The sequence below is a fragment of the Pteropus medius genome, unplaced genomic scaffold (genome assembly GCF_902729225.1).
Source record: "Pteropus medius unplaced genomic scaffold, Ma_sr-lr_union100, whole genome shotgun sequence".
Taxonomy (NCBI): Eukaryota; Metazoa; Chordata; class Mammalia; order Chiroptera; family Pteropodidae; genus Pteropus; species Pteropus medius.
The window spans coordinates 7,563,829-7,579,094 of NW_024347788.1; the positions used below are offsets into that span (position 1 = coordinate 7,563,829).

General features: G+C 42.4%; 1 protein-coding gene across 6 annotated transcripts in view; it reads left to right on the forward strand.

Annotated features, from left to right (window-relative positions):
• The first annotated feature begins 4,427 nt into the window (after positions 1 to 4,427).
• Positions 4,428 to 15,266, forward strand: part of AKAP11 (A-kinase anchoring protein 11) — a 43,608-nt gene continuing 32,769 nt past the window's right edge. For 3 of the 6 annotated variants that reach the window (XM_039877198.1, XM_039877201.1, XM_039877205.1), the window contains exons 1-2: positions 4,428 to 4,673; positions 14,654 to 14,763. In XM_039877198.1, the coding sequence (XP_039733132.1) occupies positions 4,457 to 4,673; positions 14,654 to 14,763 (327 nt within the window). In that variant the 5' untranslated portion in view covers positions 4,428 to 4,456. Of the gene's footprint in view, positions 4,674 to 5,024; positions 5,044 to 5,127; positions 5,247 to 5,551; positions 5,770 to 14,653; positions 14,764 to 15,266 lie in introns of those variants that run through there. The other 3 variants (XM_039877204.1, XM_039877202.1, XM_039877203.1) reach the window with 3 other exon arrangements.

The following is a 15,266-nucleotide window of genomic DNA, read 5'->3' on the forward strand; positions in this document are numbered from 1 at the left end:
GACTTCTCTCTTCTACAAGTGAACTGCCAGCTGGGGCCATCGTTCAGGCAGGAAGCAGGAATTCGACAAGTGGGCCAAAGGGAGACTCAAGTTTTCAAACAGGAAGCGACCTGGAATCTGCTCCTGGCTGTCAGAGGGTGCTGCTGTAAAGCTCTGAAGCTCCAGAGGAAAGACGATGCCCGCCTTTGTCATCAAAAGGTCGCCAGGAGGATTAGGCTGAGAGGCTAGCTTTGTGCAGTGTGCTTAGTGCCACCGAAAGCTAGACCCAGACTGAACCAGCTAATTTTAGTCTCAACTGTGACATTTAGTGCCCCTACGCGATCCGGGACCAGTCATTCAGGCTTGCTGGGTCATAATTCTTTCATGTGCATATAACCCAAATGTCTTGGCTCAACTAGATTCTGTAAACAAATGAAAGTAACATTTCCACTCAAAAGCGAAATGACACTGGAGCAGATACCGCCAACTCGATTGCTAGAAATTAGGCCACTAACGTGTCCCCTGGGAACATGGGAGACTTTCCTAGGCACAGTCTTAGGTACATTCAGACACAGCCTATGGCTTCTGACTTGTCATACTACTGACTTGGCTCCTAAGTATACCACCGGCCTTCCCTTCTCTACACCCCACATCTATAGAGAGTATAGTAGAGGACATAAGTGTCACCTGCTATATCATTTCAACTGCCATTAATTCCCCTTACTGCAGCTCACAACATTTATCAAGACTTCACTGAGGATTCAAAATTTTTATTTAAAGAAAACAATCTAGGTGATTCAAATAAACTTAACACTTCTAGAAGCGGACAGTCCATTTAGAGAACTGCAAAACGCGCCGAAGATAGGAGGCTTTTATAGGGTAAAGAATAAGGAACAAGGAAGAGAAAAATAGAAAGTATCTGATTGGTTGAGGCCACATAGTCAACCTTGTTCGGGGTGCAAAGGAACAAGGAAATAAGTATAGAGCCCGGACTTAGCCTGGTGTTTGGGGATTGGCTGACTGGGTAGACTGCGTTTCTGGTCTTATGGAGCATTTACAGGGACACAAAAGTTATCTAAGTTTTGTTTTGTTGACGTGCCACCCTGGGCAGGAGTGGCTCCATCTTGGGCCTAGAAATTTATTTCATCATGAGCAAGGAAGGGAAAAATAGAACGCAGGATAAGCTATGAAGCCACCCTTCCTTCCTCCCGGCCGTTTCTCCTCTCTTTCTTCTTTCAATGAATAGTTATCGAATAACTAATAGCACCCACTATGTGCCAGGCACATGTAAGTAAAAACAGAAAAAACAGATGTGGTTTTTGTTCATGGATCCTATGATCTAGTAGAGAGACAGACACTAACCAAATAAGTAGTCACTCAAATAAAAGTCATTATAAGTTGATACATGCTTTGAAGAAAAAGTAGAGTCCTAGATAAGGAGGAGCTTACTTCAGGGGTTCAGACAAGAGTCCTTGAGGAAGTGAGCGGAGCTGAATGCTGAAGGGCTGTGGGCGGCAGAGGCTACGCTGGATGCACAGAGAAGAGGGAACGGCTTGTGGCAAGGCTCTGAAATGGGGACGGTCTGGCCCTATTTTGAGGAACCGAGAAGAGAACTGTGTGAGGGAGAAAATATGAGAGCAGAGGAGAAAGTTAGGCGGATCGTGGATAGAATCTTAAGAGGCCACTGAAGGATTTTAAGCAGGGGAGTGACAGGGGCAGATATGAACTGCCTGAGGAGAAATACTAACTGTCTGGGGACAGATGCACATGCTTCAAACAGCAGGCAAAAAAGATAAAGCTAGGAGCAAAACAATCGTACTAGGAAAAGAAATATGGACTTTGTAAACTGGATAAATTTTATTTTAAAAGTTTTAAAAAAGAAAAGCAACTTCCACATAAAACTGTGTATAAATGTTCAAAGAAGCATTATTCATAACAGCCAAAAAGTGGAAACGACTCAGATGTCTATTAACTGATAAATCGATAAATAAAATGTGATATATGCATACAATGGAATTATTCCACAATAAAAAAAATGTATTGGCACGTGCTACAACATGGCTGACCCTTGAAAACATGCTAAGTGCATGAATGAAAACACAACCAACCACATATTGTATAATTCCATTTATATGAAATATCCAGAATAGGAAAATTTATAGAGACAAAATAGATTAGGGTTGGGAGTGAGGAGAGGGATTGACTGCTACTGGATATGGGGATTCTTTTAGGGGGGACAAAATTGTTCTAAAATTAGATTTTGGTGATGATTGCACCAACTCTGGGAATAGACCAAAAAACACTGAATTGTACACTTTACATGGGTGAATTGTATGGGGTATGTAATTATAGCTCAATAAAGCTGTTAAAAAAATAATTTCTAAAAGAATCGGAAACTCGAGACATCTGTAGAAACGGATCTCAACCTTGAATGTTAACCTTGACTATCTCCTCACTTTGTATTCGTTGTACTCCAAATTACTGACCACCATCACTGTCTTGCTAGGCTGAGTTGGGAGGATTTATGGCCCCATTAATACATGACAGAATGGTGGCATTGAGGCCGTTGTTCATCCAAATTAGCACCAAGCAGCTGTTTCAGCTGATCATTATGAGGACGGCAAAGGGCACGGAAGTAGTGCCCAATTCTTTCAGCATTTTAAAAGAATGGTCTTCATTTGTTAAAATAATATCCTGCCCCTTTTTAGTGTTCTTTTAAAAAAGTAACCCTCTAAGGTTTCTTGAAATCTTATTTTCATTAAAATGAAGGTGTTAGCGTAATTTTAAGATGTTTCCTCAGATCCTTTAAACATTTCCTATTTTTTAAAATCTTGATTAGAACATGTGAGTCCTTATTTATTAAATACTACATAGGTTCAAAATAGCTACAGAGAAAGGGGATAGGAGGTTGAGCAGGTGGCAGTGCTTCCGTTTTCAGACTCTGAGAAGGCCAAGTTTTCTTAGGGAGCATTCCTGGCATCTGTATTAATCAGGTTCATAGTTCCTCAGCTGGTGTGTGCGTGTGCGTGTGTGTGTGTGACTTCATTTGACTTGTGCTGTTGACTTTTATGTTTTTATAACATGTCATTTCATTTCCCTTTCCAGCTTCCGCTGTACTGGTGTGGCTATGCCGAGGTGTAATTCAGGCTTAACCACTTTGCGTGTAGGCTGGTTACACTGTCTTGTTTTATGTATGAGGAAGCTGAGACTCAAGGGCGATAAGGTACCTTGATTTGGTTGCCTCATCAGTTACTGAGAGGTCTTCCAGTTGGAACTCAAGTCTCCTGATTTTTGTTTCTTTTAGAAGAACATTTTCATTTTCCAGCCTTCGACCTCTTTCTTTTCAAATCTATACTTATGAATAAGTATCTTCATTGAACATGACTTTATGGTGCTTTTTCTTAGAACTGACTTTAAGAATAGACAGATGTGGTATCTGTGTGGGATAAATGGCGGGGAAAAATTGAAGGCGACTTTCCCTTTGGGCCATTCATTTTTCTTAAGTAACAACACATCCCATTTATTTCTCCTACTGTAATTAAATAGCAGTAACCAAAGATGTGTCCAGGTGTTTTTAACAAAAGGAAGCAAACAGCACTAAGGCTCTGACCTAATGGATTTTAGAAGAGGAATGTCAAGGTCATTAGAAAGTAAGTTTTTCAGGGTTGTCTCCCACATGGACTAAAAGTCTCCTAATCCTGCTTGCGCCGTGGCCTCCATAAGATCCATCCTCTGCAGAGACAATCTTTTCTTCTTTTTCCTTTTTTTAAAAGTAAATAATAAGTATCTCTCTCCTATTTAAGACTCTCCAATGCTTTCCGCTGTACTTAGATAAACTCCCCAAATCTCTCTTGGCTTACAAAGCCTACAGGATCTGGCCCATGCTTGTTTAATTCTCCAAGCTTGTGTCTTCTTAATTCTCATATTTTCCTTCTTAAACCCAATTTAGGGCCTTTTGAATTTGTAGTTTACTTTGTCTGGAATGCTCTTTCTGATAGTTCTATGAATTTTAGGGAAATCACTACTTAAATGTCTTTCTCAAAAGGGCTGCCCCTCAAGTGGCCACCCAATCACAACCACTATCACATGATTTATGGTATTTTCTTTGTACGGAGCTTAACACCACCAGATACTTTCTTCCCTTCCCCCTTCCCCATAAGCTTCCTGGAACCTAGAACTGAACAAACGTTTTTGAAGAAATAAATATGGTAGCATCTTTTCTTCCCTGCCCCTCTCCCAAATAGGGCTGAACTCATAATGAGGATACACTTAAAAATGTCTTTCTCATCTATCAGTTATTTCCATCTTTGAGGAGACTGTAACTTGACTGGGTGAGTCTTTCCGATTATAAGTAGAAATAATCACATATTAACTTTTCATCTAGGGCTTGCTTTCTCCGAGACCAGACCTTTTACTTCCCGATTCCCACAGTGAGTAAAGATGTTAAGGGTGAGCACTAGGGCCTGGAGAGTCCTGGATGCTAATCACTGAGGTTCGGATAGGGCGGCTGGTTTGCTGCGCAGTGAGTGGTCCTCCCAGGGGATGCCGAAGAGAAGGGGCGGAGCCACCTCGAAAGGATGAGCTTTACTTAGGCCGTCAGGTCTGGTGGGGCTGCCGCTTTGGGAAAGGCCGGGGGCATCGGAAGAGAGCAGAGCTAGCCTGTGGCGAAGGAGGAGTCCCGCTGACCCCGGGCGGTAAGACTAACGGGTCAGAGGAGAGGGGGCAAGGCCTGAAACCAAACCTGCAGAGCTAGCCAAGGCTTGGCTATTTTGCCGGAGGAAAAGGGTTAACCGGTTTCCAAGGTAACGGACCAGGAAGCGCGCAAGACGTTCGCGGCAGGTTCGTAGGTCAGCCTCGAGTTTAAAGCTCCCACGGCGGAGAGGCTTCTGGCCAATGGAGAGGCCGCTTCCACGTCACGTGACGCGCGGGCCCGTCCCGCTAGCTGCCCGGGAGCACGTGGGAAGGGTTTTCCTTTTCCTTCTTTCCCTTTTGGAAGCCCACCCACTTTTGCGCGCGCTTGGTCGCGGAGTTCTTCTCGCGAGAGGCGGTCTCCGTCTCGCGAGAGTGAGTGGGAGGCGTGGGGACTGGGTGGTGGTGCGGCCGCGGCGGCGGCGGCGGCGGCGGAAGCCGGGGTGGGCGGGCCGCGGGGCGGGAGGGGGGAGGGCTGGGGGCCGGCGCGGGAGGGTCCCCCGCCTCGCCGCCGCCCGCGCGACTGGTCGTTGCGGGCCGATGATGTACGTGTGAGCCGCGGAGGCTGCGGCCCCCAGGTGAGCCGAGTGCGGGTGCGCTCGCGGCGGGAGCTGCGGGTGGCGGCCGGGTGTGGGGCCGCGATGGATGGAGCGGCCCAGCCCTCCGCCTGCCCGCTGTCCTTGCTCTGCCTTCGGGGCTGCGGGAGCTGCGCCTTCGCTCGGCTCTGGGAGGAGGAAGCCCGAGGCACCGGGCCGGGGGTGGGGTGGGGGTGTCGCGGAATCGAGGCGGGTCTTCCTGGGGTCCCCAGTGTGGCGCCGGAGCTGCAGTCCCTTTGAATGACAAGTTCAGTTTCCATCCCCAGGGTGGTCTTCAGAGCCATGTCGCCCCGGTGCGTGGTGGTGCGTGTGCCTAGTTCGCGTTCGTGGTGCGCGCACAGGAGGAGGACGTTGCACTTTGTCCCCGAACAGCAGCATCCTTCACTGTCAGAACCCCTGAGCTCTGGAACAAGGCGCAGCCCAGATCTTGTGAAGGAAATGGAAGGGGGTCAAGAGCCACTCGGAGTGTTGATGTTTATATTGCTGTGAAATTTTCTCTAAGGCGGTTAGTGGCTTAAATGCTGGCCATCCATATTCCGAATGGATTGAGTATATATGTCTGTTATTCCAGGCACCTATGCTACTTTATAAAAAAAAAAATACGTGGATGTGTCCGAAGTATTAAAAAACGTTGGCAGAATGACTGGCAGTAGAATCTAAACCACCACCGTGATATAACTTGGTAACAGTTCTGTTCTGCTAGCCCTCTTCTCCAAAGCCTATTGAACTGGAGATAGTTTAGCTTAAGATGTTAAGGAAGTTTCAGGATGAGAAATACTGCTGAGACACAGCTAATGGGCTTAGTGCAAACGAGTTAGAATTCCGGTTCTCTCTTCAGCTTTTTAATTATTCAGTCACTTGCAAAAACACATAAGCTTTCCTTAGCTTCTTCCCACTTTGTTAGGGATGTTGCGTTGATTGATACTGATTTTGTTATGTATGGAAATAACTCAGAAAATATAGAATACTCAGAAAAAAGAGGACACTATATGCAAAGGTGCTTTTACTGTCTTGTCTATCATTTTAGAGGAAATGGCAGCAGTTCCCAGTTTGTTTAGTGTCCTTTAAAATACTGTACCTTAATATTTGAAAACGCAGTCATGTTTTTTTCAAGTAGTACCGTGGTTATTCATACTTTTTCTGTTCCATCTGGCAGCATTGACACAGGGATTGGCGGTGAGTTTCACTGTTAGTTGTAGCTGTTAACAGCAGTTTATGAGATCAAAGAATGTAGGGCAGTCAGAACAAATGGGTTTGCAAGCTGAACTGGTAACTGGAGATTAGTGTATGTACCCACATAACTGCATTATTGACAAGGGCTTAGTGGTATGCTCCTAGGATACTGATAAGTTACAGTTGAAGATTTGGGACTCGCCAAAGACCCCAGAAACAACGGTGAGAAATTCTCTAGCTTTTGAACTTCTGGGGTAAGTCTAGAAGCTGAAGAAATCCTCCTTTCCTCTAGAGGCTGGAAGAAGGATAGTATGTTTAACATATATATGTATATATATTGTTATTTTTTCAATTCTGAGAACTTACTATCTCGAAAAGGAAATCAAACCCAATCAGATGATACATTATAGCTCATTTTTAGAGGAATTCTCAGTTATAAGTGGAGTTTTGTTTATACTTGGAGAAAATGTGGAAAACTTAGGAAATGTCTTTTCCAGAATGGGTAGAAGAAACATCTAGATTTAAAAAGTTCCATCCCATTCGATCTTGGGAATTTTAGGGATAGAAAAATAGATTTCTTTTTTATTTTTATTTTTTTGCTTGTCTTTATAACCTTTTGGCAAGGGTTTCAAGCTTTTAGGATGTGTTTGTGGTTTTGTCTTGCCTTTGAAAAAGTAATTGAAGTAACTTTGGGTAGAATAATTATTTAGGTAAGCTGAATTTGATCTTTTTCTGTTAAGTGGTCTGCCTTTTAGTAATAAAATCATCCATTTGAAAGGAACAAGGTGTAGCGACAGGTCAGGAAAAGAACTCAGCTTGGGCTTGAGTTAAGGGGGTATGAACTGGGAAAGCAGAGAAAGGAAAAAAATACTTTATCGGTTTAACAACAGAACAAACATATCCAGATGTGTTCATTCTGCCACTCACCTTTATACATAAAAGTTCATTTTATTTTAAAACATTCACTAAAAGTTAAGGAATTTGAAATATATAGATTAGAGACTGGGCAGGATAAAAGGAAAAAAGTTAACATTTTTGGATTAATCTGAGAATGTTTCATAGGAAAAAATAAGATGAATGACGTTGTGGCCTGAAACAGCATGTTACTTGAGTGAGAATGACGTGTAGTGTGAAGAGTTTGGGTTTTGGAGTCTGGCAGATCTATTAGTATTGTTGAGCCTCTTTTACCTCATCCTGAAAAGGTTAAAATGCCTCAGAAAGTTATTGTGAAGCACATAGTAGCTGCTGACTCAGTGTTTTTTCTTTGACCTCTTTTAATGGCTTGAGAATTATTTGGCTGCAAGTAGCAAACCCATTTGAATTAACTTACTTAAAAAAGGCATTTGTCAGCCTGTTGGAGGACTGCCTCTGCATTCTGTTGCGTGAAATCCAGCTCAGCGTCCTGGGAACCAGGAAATCTCAGGCAGTTACTCTTCCACTTTTTCTCTGGGAACACATGCTCTTATGTCTTTGCTACTCTGTGCTCCGTTATGTCTGTTTTGTCCCCACCCCACCCCCCAACCCCCTTGATTGTCCTTCTCTTTAAAGCCCTTAGTTTCTGCTTCCTCATCACTTTGGTCTGTCATGGTGCCAGCCTTACTTTGATTGGGCAGTATGGTCCTCAAAAGATACCTTCATATCTTAAGTCTGAAGTTCTGGAGAGAGAACGCGATTGGTTGGGCATCTCCTCCTAGTCCGGTTGCCCAGGGTTGGGGAAGGCAAGCTGTCTAAGAAGGGGGTTGTCGGCAGGGCGCAGCGGAGGGTACCGCTGGTGTTTAACGTCCTACAGTTCGAGTTTTCCCCACTACTACGCTGAACTGGTTCTCGGCGGTGTTCTGCAGGTCACAGTTTCCCAGGTGTGGGAGTTAGGGCAGTTTATGTAACCGTTTTGTGCCTCATTTTCCTTGTATGTAAAATGGATATGATAACAGCTCGTGTTGGGAGAAGTATGAATTCCCTCTAATGGCACTGAAGCAGTGCATGGCCGGCAGCATGGGCACGTACGTGTGCATCACCGAGCGTGTTCCCTGTGGCAGGTACTGTGATGTGGGCTCCTGAGCGTTCGTGGATGGAAGAATATCATTTCTGCTCTCAGGAGTTTAGAAGTCTAATATTCCACACTGAAAACTAGTTCATGACTTTAGTGACACCAAATTCTAAATCCACCTCGCCCGCTTTGCAGGCTGCTGCTTGCTTGTGGTTCTTTGCTTACCTGCCCAGGGGCCCTGTACCGTGGCCGCCCCTTAGATTCTCTCCAGGTCCTCTATTCTTCCCCAGTCTATGGATCAGCTCTCAGGCTCTGCATACATGCAGATGATGCCTAGGGTCACGTCCCTAGCTCTTGAACACCCCAGCGACATACGTGTTATTTGGGTGCTTTTGGATATCATAGTGACCCAAAACACTATCTTCTAGTTACCCTCTAATTGGCAGAGGTTCCACTTCTGGCTCCCCAAGCTCGAAACCTTAAAATTATCTTTTACACTGTCCTTTTTTAATGCCTTTTATATCTTGTCAGCTAATAGGTCCTGCAGGGTCTTATAAGGGTATCTCTTACGTGCCACGCACTGGACCATCTGCAGAGCAGTTCCATGCATTCATTCTTGCTACTGGCAGCTTACAGTCTAATTACTCTTTTCAAGAGCCTTTTCAGTAGTGTACTCTTTAAGTCATGAGTCGCATATGTCACTGATAGAGAGAAGTGTGTTCCTGAACATGTTTTTGGTTAAATGTGTTTGGTTAGATGGCAGTTATATAAGATGAACATTATTTCAACTTCTAGGCAGAATATTCACACTGAAAGCCCAGTCTCAAGGTTTAAGGTTTTTTGTTTTTGTTTTTTGTTTTGTTTCTTTTATTTAGTTGTGTTTATTATTATCATCATCGTACAGGGAGCCCTGGAGGCATAGCGGTTCACACTTAGTACTTATCAGTCAGGCCCACGTTATTGTTTTACGGACAAGGTTCACATATACTTTGGAAGAAGTAGATTCCAACCTGGAATGCAGTAGGAAGACCAGTACCTTCCCTCCATCGCGTGCTTGAGAAAACAAAGGAAGCAGAACAAATATCCCTGGATTAATTTTTCAGCGAGTCATTAGGTAGGTGGCCCCAGCTATATTCTATTTAAAGCTACTACTCTTCCCACCAAATGTCTCCCTGAAATTCATGTTCTTGATGAGGTTTTCCTATACGTTACAGCTTGTTCAACTTAATAACTAGGCTTGTATGTGCCAAGCACTGGTTGTGTATCATGCGTACGGCCCTTGGGAAATGCAGGTATGACCAAGGCACGGACCTAGAATGTAAGTTCTGTGAGAACAGGAACTGTTCACTGTTGTAGCTCGGTCACTGTCACTTAGACACTTGGTGACTACATGAGTTGACTCGTATTTACAATCCTGTGCAGGTCCTCGGCTTATATAAATTTCACTGTTACATAGGCTGTAGTCTCAAGGGTTAAATTAGAGCAGTGGCAGTTTGTGCCCCCCACTCCACCTCCCCAGATATTCGACAGCGTGTGGAGGCATTTTTGGTACTCCTGTCATCCAGTGGGTAGAAGCCTAGGATGCTGCTAAATGTCTGAAAATGCACAGGACAGCCCCCTACAACAAAAACTTATCTGACCCAAAATGTCAATGCTGAGATTGCAAACCCTGTAGAGGTATAAACAAAACACATACTGTGAATGCAGGAATGCCGGCGATTCAGGAGTAGAAAGTAGTAACCAGTAGCTGTGGTATATTTAGATTTTATAAATTAAACAGCGGGTCTGCACCCAAGGAAGGAGCTAGCATTTGAGTTCCCATTGTATTAGATATTATTTTTACATGTATTATTTCATGGCATTCTTAGAGCAATCCTGTGAAGATAAGCCTTAGCTTCCTCATTTGCGAAAGGGGATGACATCACCTTTACCCCACTTTTGCTTATTAGGCATTATTTTGTTTTACGTTTTTAGTGCTTGCTCTGGGGTCTACAGGACAGCTTTAATCAATGTCACTTCTCCCACCCACCATGTCCTTTGTGTTATTTTGTCATCATTTTGCTTCTATGTAAGTTGTAAACCCCATAAATACATTGTTATTTTTATTTAAGTGGTTATTTTTAAAAGGGATTTAAAAAAGGAGAAAATGTCTTTTATAGTACCATCATAGTTACCATTTCAGGCACTCTAGTTTTTCATTTAGTTCCAAATTTCCATCTAGTATTGTTTCTCTTTTGCTTGAGAATTTCTTTTAACTGTCATCTATTCTAGTGATGGTTGGCTGGTGATGAATTCTCACAGCATTTTTTAGTTTGAATAAATTTATTTTGCCTTAATTTTTGAAAGACATTTTTATTGGGTTGACATTTTTTTTCCTTTCATTACTTTAAAGATACTGATCTCATCTTATTTCGTGGCTTGCGTAGTCGCTGACAAGAAGTCTGCTCCCTTCCTTTTTCCTCTGTGTGTAATGTGTACTTTTTTGCTCCATTTGAGTTTAAGATTATCCTCTCTATCACTGGTTTTCGGCAATTTAGTTCCGATGTGTCTTGGCGTGGTTTTCTTTATGTTTATTCTTGGGGTTGATTGTTCTTCCTTGGATCACTCACTTGATGATTTTCATCAGATTTGGGAATTCTGGGTCATTTTGTCTGTCTGTGTTGTTCTCGACCCCACACTTTGGGACCCCAGTCCCTTTTGGAGTGACTCACTGATGTTGCTCTTGTTGTTGTTGTGGTTTGTTCGTGTTTAAATTTCTTGTTTCCTTGCTTCGTTTTAGATAATTTCTATTGCTATGTCTTCAAGTTCGTTGAGGTTTTCTCCTGCATTGTCTAGTCTGATGGTAATTGTGTCCAGTACGTTTTTTATTTAGTATATTTTATTTTGATCTCTAGAATTTTAACTGGGGTCTCATGTCTTCTGTTTCCCTCCTTATCGTGACCACGTTTTTCTCTCTGCTTGAATGTACGGAACATATTTATGGTCTAGATTCACCATGTTTTGTGTTCATTCCATCATCTCTGTCACTTCTGGGCATGCACTTAAACTGTGTTGACCTTTTTTTCTTCCGGTTGTGGGTCATATTTTTCTCCTTTGCATACCTGGTAATTTTTATTATATTTCAGCCAATAAATTTTATGCCGTCGCTCACTGGATTTTGTTGTATTCCTGAGAGTGTTGGATTTAGCTGGGGTGCACACTGGGTCATTGGGAATCCGCCGGATTGTGTCGAGGCTCTCCTTTAAGCTTTGCTGGGGAGAGCGCAGAATGGCCTTCAGTGTGCTGCTGACTTAGTCCCCCAGCTACCAGTCTGTTTCTGAGGAGTCCATCCATTGCCTGTTAGACTGCAAGGTGCTTCTGCTCTGCGTGGTGGGAGTGCAGGGTATTCCATCCTGTCCGGCTGCAGGCGCTGTATGTCCCCAGCCTCGGATACTCAGCACAGATCAGTTTTGTCCCCAGGGACCGCAGGGGAGCCCAGCTGCACGTTCTAAACCTCTCGCTCTTTCTGTGCTCCCCGTCCAGTGCTCTGCCCACGGAGTCTGGCCACCTTGGCTTTCCCAGGCTCTGCCCTCTGCTGTCGCTGCGACTGCCACACCGCGTGGCGTCCTGCGCCTGTGTCGCCACTGGGAAGTAGCCAGGTCACGGTCCTGCGTCGCCTGTTGGCAAGTGTTTGAAAACCAGTGTTTTATATATTTTGCCATGTTTCGTTAGAGTTGTATTCAACAGAATATTAATTTTTAACACGACCATTTGGAATTTGTTCAAAAATGTATATTTGGTGCATTTATTATATATATGTTCCCAAATACTATAAAATTAGAAATTATCATAAAAACTTAATTCTTTTTTCTCTAATTCGTTAAATTTAGAAGCATCCATTCAAACATTTAAAGGCATACTTTGTACTTTAAAAAGGATTACTTTTTATTTGTTAATTCATGAGATGTTTGAATGCTTGCTGTGTTAGAACACGAATAGAGTAAAACTCGTCCTCGAGGAACTCACGATAGGAGGGAAGCATGCAGACAGCGCCCAGGAGAGAAAGGACAGACCACTTTGGGAGCATAGAGGAGGCGGCTGCCGTTCGTTTGGGTGACGAGGGACAAAGGAGACGAGCCAGCCTTCCTCAGGGAGGCCCCTGGACCGATGCGTGAGCAGTCGGTAGCCATGCAGCCAGTCCACGCAGGGCCAGATGTGAGGGACGTTTAGGAGGGTGATGGGTCAGGCGTGATGACTTACAGACGTGGTGGTCTGTAGGGATCGAAGGCAAGGCCAGTTTCTAGCTCGGCTTACTGGCTCTTACTGATACAGAGAATACAGGAGGAGAGGGGTTAGAGAGAAAGTTTCCTTCAGTTTTTGGACATACTAACTTTGGAGTAACTGGGATATTTAGTCAGAAGTATCTAATGGAAAATTGAACATGAGGAGCTAAAAGTCAGGTTCAAGAACTGAACCGAAGATGCACATTTTATGAAGTTACTTGCATAGTCAAAACCAGAGGTACAGATAGAATATCCTTGCAAAACTAAATAGAATAAGTACCAAAGAGGACAAGGTTGGCGGTTAGGAAATATTAGTATTTGAGTAACAAATTATGAAAGAATTTAGGGAGAGAGACTACTGTAATGGCTAGAGGGGTAGACAGGTGTTTCTCAATCAGAAATCATATGGGTACCTGTTGAAAGTCCAGATTTCTGGGCGCCAGGTAGACCTGAATCTGGGTCTTCAGGAACGGGGGCGGTAAGCTGGTCCGTACGCGTACTGAAGTGGAGAACCTGAGCGGTGAGAAGAGCCAGGATGGGACGCTGCTGTTGATAGAAGACTAGGAAGGCGATTCACAGGCTCCTCGGCTTGGTTAACTCGTGTTGTAAACATGTCAAGGCATAGATGGTGCTGTCTTGAACATTTCTTAGGCCAGAGAGAGAGGAAAGACTTGGGAAATACACACACACACACACACACACACACACACACACACACACATACACTTTTATTAAAAAAGAATTTATGTACATCCAGAAAGAGAAAACATATGTAATTGCATATAATGTGTTTATACCCATCTAGTATATATTCTGTTTTATCGTGCACCTAACAATGCAGATTTTACACAAAACGGAGATAATGTGAACATGCCGGAAACTGCCTTATTTAACTGAATCATCTATCATCTTACCATATTATGTGACATTTCATAACATTAAGAAACCCCAGTTGCTGTGCCTGACCACTGTCAGGAATTTAGTTTGCACCTGTCATGTTTCCTAGGCATGTACAGACACATATATAGGTGTGTCGGAGTTTGTCTCTGTGTAATTGTTCTTAGTCACAAGTAGTGAGCACACTACACTTCTGTAACTTGCTTTTTTTCCTTAATATTTTGTGGACACGCTCATATCAGTATGTATTGATCTTTTTCCAACACCTGGGTAGTAGTCATATGACTATGTTATAATTTTTTTGAATTGATGGACTTTTAGATACTTTCTAGTGTTTTATATTAATTTTAATGAATATTCTTTCACCTATATCTTTATGAATTTTGAGCAAGTGTATATGTGGGATGAATTTTAAGATGTGAAATTGCAGGCTCAAAGGATAGGCATAATTTATTTACTTTCCTATATCTGTTTTCTGTGTTCTTTCTAATTGTTTCTTTAATTCCTTTCATTTGTTTTCTTTGGCGTTCTGTGATATTTCTTAAAACTTCCTTGCTGTTCTGGTGTTTTTAGCAATACCCGTTTTTCTTTTTCGCTGTGTCTGAAGGATTTCATGGAATTGTTTTTATGTCCTGTGTCCTTCCTGAGCTCCGGCAGCTCACTCACTTTTCAGTTGTTTGCCTTGTCTATCTCTTTCTTGTCTCTGATCTGCTTTCTGGAAAAACGGTCTAGCTTCACTTTCATTTCTTTGACTCTGGAGAAACACACTTAGTTTTTTCCTTCTTAGGACTCTTGTTCATTCATCCAGAATAGGGCAAAAAGCAAAAAAGCATTAAGTGAAAAGTCATAACACAAAAGTGTCCTAGGGGAAAATACTGTATTTTTGCTCCTCTTATTAAGGTACCTATATTCACATATTTTCAAACTTTCGTGTTGGATTGCTAAGTAACTTTTTATGGCTCAGAATTTTTGTTTGTTTTTATTTTTTTTAAGATGACTATTTTAGGACAAAATGATTGCCTGAATCACCAAAATTAATAAATTGTTCTCTTTTGCTATGTGTTCTTTAGGTATTTTATGGATTAACTCTTCATTGATTACACAGAACAGCAATATAGTTATGGCGACTTTCCAGACCCTCAGAAACAGACACACGAAGACTAGGGCATCTGTCAGAAAAGTAAGTTCACGTGTTGCATTACTTTTGGTGATAGTCGTAATCAAAATGTTGATCATTTTTTTTGTTCAGCAGCTATGATATTCATGGTTTTAAATTAATCTCATTATCGAAATTAGTAACATTAAAATAGTGCAAAGATTGGTGTGTATGGAAGTGGCGATAGAGAATCCTGAAGACAATAACCCTTATTTCTCAAAGATGACGGTTCCTCCCCATGTCTTCTCAGCAGGAAGTTTTCCATGTTCTTTTTAGCAAGTATCAGGTGTAAATTTAGCTCTGTCTCAGAGTATTACCATTCATTTATTCATTCGTTCAGCAAATATAAATTCGAGTATTTATTATATGGCCCTATGCTAGGTATTAATAGTGAGCAAATTTCTTCTTTCTATAAACTAGCATATTATACTTTTTCAGATTGGCAACTGGACCCATAGCTTTAAATTAATAATTATACCAACAGCTTTATATTAATAATTAAAACTAAGAAACATATATACAAAATA